Raw genomic sequence first — 4,500 nt, 5'->3', positions numbered from 1 at the left:
CACACAGCTTCTGACCCTCCCCAGCTGCCCCGCCACTTACCAGCTACACTGGGACCCAGCCAGAGGTTGCCGGCACCACCAGTGGGGACCTGTGAACTTATCCACACATTGCCAGCCTCTGGAGGAAAGGCTGGGCACTGTACCTCGCTCTGCTGCGGCTTCCCCAGCACACCAGCCTGGCTTCATGTCCCTGGATCAGGTTTAGGACCCATGATGAGCCTAGGGAGATCTGGAGAGCAGTCAGCTGGTAAACCTGGCCATCTAGCGCCAGGTCCTACACAACAGGATGTCAGGTGGGGAGGAGGGGACAGCCAGATGTCTGCTGAGTGACCATGAGCAGGAATGCTGGGGACAGAGCAGAAACAGCCCCTGGGGTGATCACGACCCCCAGGGGACCCACATTATTCCTAAGGGGCCCTCTATGAGGTCTAGACAGCCACCAGACACCACAGAGGCCTAGGGTCACTGACATCTGTAGCCTCATCCTGAGCTCCCAACTCTCAGAGGGGAGGGGATCCTGAATAGCAGGGGGCTTGGAGTGGATAGAGGGGTCTTGACTCCGCCCAGCTGCCTCCCAGGGAAACTGGAACTTCCCTCCCTCTACCCCTCCCCTTTTGGTGCCAGTCCCAGTTCCAGATTTTTTTTGATAGTTAATTGGAACTAAGAGTATCAATTAGGGACTTTTCTGCCCAGGTTGGCTTCAGACAGTGATCCTCAGATCTCAAAATCCAATTTGCTAGGGTTACAGGTGTGAGCCACTAGCTTGACTCCTGTCTGGACATTTTTTTTCCCTCTCTCTTCCAGTCTTGGGGCTTGAACTCAGGGCCTGGGCACTGTCCCTGAGCTTTCTTTTGTTCAAGGCTAATGCTCAACTATTTGAGCCACAGCACCACTTCCGGCTTTTTCTGCTTATGTGGTATTGAAGAATCAAACCCAGGGGCTGGGAAGGTGGATCAGTGGTAGAGCGCTTGCCTTGCATGCCTGAGGCCCTGGGTTCGATTCCTCAGCACCACATAAGCAAAAAGAAAAAAGCTGGAAGTGGAGCTATGGCTCAAGTGGTAGAGCGCTGAGGGACAGCGCCCAGGCCCAGAGTTCAAGCTCCACGACCGGACCCAAAAAAAAAAAAAAAAGAATCAAAACCCAGGGTTTCATGCATGCTGGGCAAGCGCTCTACCACTGAGCCACCTTCCCAGCCCCTGACATTCTCTTAATGGAGCCGCACTTGGCAGGCAGGAAGCATGTTCCCGGCAGTGGGAGCTATCAGCATCTGGAACCAGGATCCCTTCCTGATGGAGTGCAAAGGACTCAGGGAAAATTAAGGCTAGGGGCTCCCCTAGAGCTCCCTTTAAGCTTGGCCCAGGGAGGGAAAACCAGGAAGACCAGAGTTCTCCTGCCTTATCTGTCCAGTGTCTTCTCTTTTTACAGTAATGTCTTCACCTGGACAAGAGAACCAACCTACAGCAGCCCCCACACAGCAGCCCCTGGGGGACAGGGCCCTCTCCACTGACCCCAGGGTGAAGTCGGGCGGCCGTCTGGGGGACAGGGCCCTCTCCACTGGCCCCAGGGTGAAGTCGGGCGGCCGTCTGGGGGACAGGGCCCTCTCCACTGGCCCCAGGGTGAAGTCGGGCGCTATGGAAGCGCGCCCTTCCTGAGGGAAGTGGTGAAGACGGCCGCCCCAGAACTTGGTTCACAAGTCGGTCGGTCCCTGCCCGGGCCGGCTCCGTGGGTGGGGCGGCGGCGCGGCCCGGCCCACGCCGGCGGCGTCTCCCACTTGGGGGTCTCCCCTTCGGAGGCGGGCCGGGGAGGGCGCCTGCGCCGGGGAGGCCTCCGCGGGGTCCGGCCGGGCCGCGGAAGAAAGGGAGCGGGGGGGGGGGGGGGGGGGCGGTGGCGCCCCGCCCCGGCCCGGCCCGCCGCGGATTGGCTCCGCGGCGCTATATCTGGGCGCCCGCCGGCGGCGCGGGCACCGCGTCCCCGGCCGCTCCCAGCCGCAGCCCCCGCCGCCCGGCCCGCAACGCCCGCCGCCGTCCTCCGCGCTCCCGCGCCGCGTTCCGCCCAGGCCGCGCCCAGCGGGAATGCAGAGATCGCCGCCCGGCTACGGCGCACCGGACGAGCCGCCCTCCCGCCGAGACCGCGCATGGGCCCCGGGACGCGGGCCAGCCGCTGAGCCCCGCAGCCCGCCGCGCAGCCCGGAGCCCGCACGCTATGGCCTCGGCCCGGCCGCCGACGAAGCGCGCATCCGGCGGCCCATGAACGCCTTCATGGTGTGGGCGAAGGACGAGCGCAAGCGGCTGGCGCAGCAGAACCCGGACCTGCACAACGCGGTGCTGAGCAAGATGCTGGGTGAGCGGGCCGGGCCGGGGCGGGGCGGCCCTCGGGGGACGGGGAGCGGGGCGCGGGCGAGGACGGGCCGGCCCTCGGGGGACGGGGCGCGGGCGGGGACGGGGCGCGGGGCGCAGGCGGGGACGGGCCGGCCCTCGGGGGACGGGGAGCGGGCCGCGGGCGGGAACGGGCCGGCCCTCGGGGGACGGGGCGCGGGCGGGGACGGGCCGGCCCTCGGGGGACGGGGCGCGGGCGGGAACGGGCCGGCCCTCGGGGGACGGGGCGCGGGCGGGGACGGGCCGGCCCTCGGGGGACGGGGCGCGGGCGGGGACGGGGCGCGGGCGGGGACGGGCCGGCCCTCGGGGGACGGGGAGCGGGGCGCGGGCGAGGACGGGGCGCGGGACGCGGGCGGGGACGGGGCGGCCCTCGGGAGACGCGGGGACGGGGCGGCCCTCGCGGGGCACCGGGCGAAGAGGCGCCGTCCGCCGCCGTGGCCGCGCCCCGGCCCGGCTGCGCGCTGACCGCCGGGTCCGCGGCCCGCAGGCCGAGCGTGGAAGGAGCTGGGCGCGGCGGAGAAGCGGCCGTTCGTGGAGGAGGCGGAGCGGCTGCGTGTGCAGCACCTGCGCGACCACCCCGACTACAAGTACCGGCCCCGCCGTAAGAAGCCGGCGCGCAGGGCGCGGCGCCCGGAGCCCGGCCTGCTGCTCCCGGGCCTGCCGCCGCCGCCCGAGCCCTTCGCCTTCCGGGAGCCGCCGCCGCCGCGGCCGCCGCCGGGCTCCGAGCTCGACGGCCTGGGGCTGCCCACGCCCGAGCGCTCGCCGCTGGACGGCCTGGAGCCGGGCGAGGCCGCCTTCTTCCCGCCGCCCGCGGCCCCCGAGGACGGCGCGCTGCGGGCCCTCCGCGCCGCCTTCGCGCCCGAGCCGGCGCCGGACCCCGCCGGCTACGGGGCGCTCAGGACCGCGCCCGCCGCGCCGCTCGCCGGCTTCTACTACGGGCTGGGCGCGCCGGGCCCCTACCCCAGCCCGCTGTCCCCGCCGCCCGAGGCCCCGCCGCTGGACGGCGCCGAGCCGCTGGCGCCGCCCGCCGACCTGTGGGCCGACGTGGACCTCGCCGAGTTCGACCAGTACCTCAACTGCGGCCGGACGCGCCCGGACGCCGCGCTCCCCTACCACGTGGCGCTGGCCAAGCTCGGGCCCCGGGCCATGTCGTGCCCGGAGGAGAGCAGCCTCATCTCCGCCCTGTCCGACGCCAGCAGCGCCGTCTACTACAGCGCCTGCATCTCGGGCTAGGCGGCCGGCGGCGGGGCCGCTGCCGCGCGTGCGCGCAGGCTCCCTCCCCTCCGTCCTCCCCCCCCCCCCCTGGTCTGTCTCCCCCAGTCTGTCTCTCCCTCTCCCCCTCCCCCTCTCCGATGTTTTGCCTATGCAATGACCTTGACCCCAGCCACTGGCTTGGTGACCCTGCTGGTAGCTTCTGGATGTGAACTCTTCCAGGAAGCCCTGGTCTAGGATCTGCCTGCCTGCCAGGGTCACCTTTTTTGAAGCATCTAGTCCTTCTCTTGCAGTATATTTTCTAGAACCAGACTGTATTTTTTTATTGGCCTTTTATATACTTAGTACAATATATATTTAATTTTTAATTAAACTTTTCTTCTGAAGGGTTTCAGTGACCACCAGCATCCATGTAGCAAGGGCTTGAAAACCATGCAAGGAGAAACAACGTTTGCCGTAAAGGGTGCCCAGGCGTTGGCTCCCTGGGCCCGGGCCACAATAAAATGCCTAGGCCTTCCCATCACTACACACTGTGTCTGTGGTTGTTGCTGTCCCTGTCTGGAGCCATGAGTACTTTCCTCCTGATGAATCTCCCAGGAGTCCGGTTCTCCTTGAGCCCCAATTTCTCTTCTTTCCAGGTGGACTCCCTGACAGCATTACTCTGTCATCCAGCCTGATTCCCCTCCAGTTACATCCCCCATCAAAACTAGATGGTCTGACCATACCAACTCCCCTGGGCAACCCTTACCCAATTAGGTTCACCTCTACAAAGCTTCCTGCATCTGAGGAACCTTCATCTGCTCATACCACAGCTTTCTGGGCCTCTATCCAGTGTTCTTGCTCAACCAGTTTCCTGAGAAAGTGCAGCACCACACCTTGCCCACTCTGCTCCCCAAGACAACCTGTCCCTCCT

The 4,500-nt window shown here is 66.9% G+C and overlaps 1 protein-coding gene across 1 annotated transcript; it reads left to right on the top strand.

Annotated features, from left to right (window-relative positions):
• Positions 1–1,987: 1,987 nt before the first annotated feature.
• On the top strand, positions 1,988–3,656 carry Sox18 (SRY-box transcription factor 18). Its single transcript, XM_042672271.1, has 2 exons — positions 1,988–2,340; positions 2,863–3,656. Exons 1-2 carry the CDS (start codon positions 2,073–2,075, stop codon positions 3,606–3,608), a joined length of 1,014 nt encoding a protein of 337 aa, XP_042528205.1. The 5' UTR covers positions 1,988–2,072; the 3' UTR covers positions 3,609–3,656.
• Positions 3,657–4,500: the final 844 nt, after the last annotated feature.

Source organism: Dipodomys spectabilis, unplaced genomic scaffold (genome assembly GCF_019054845.1).
Source record: "Dipodomys spectabilis isolate Male_0828 unplaced genomic scaffold, ASM1905484v1 ptg000692l, whole genome shotgun sequence".
NCBI classification, from domain to species: domain Eukaryota; kingdom Metazoa; phylum Chordata; class Mammalia; order Rodentia; family Heteromyidae; genus Dipodomys; species Dipodomys spectabilis.
The sequence above is the reverse complement of the archived record's forward strand: the minus strand, read 5'-3'. Positions and strand labels throughout refer to the sequence as shown.

Coding starts and splice junctions, on each gene's coding strand:
- Sox18 (XM_042672271.1), top strand. CDS start 2,073: ATGCAGAGATCGCCGCCCGGCTACGGCGCACCGGACGAGCCGCCCTCC. Junction 2,341..2,862: donor GGTGCTGAGCAAGATGCTGG/GTGAGCGGGCCG, acceptor CGCGGCCCGCAG/GCCGAGCGTGGAAGGAGCTG.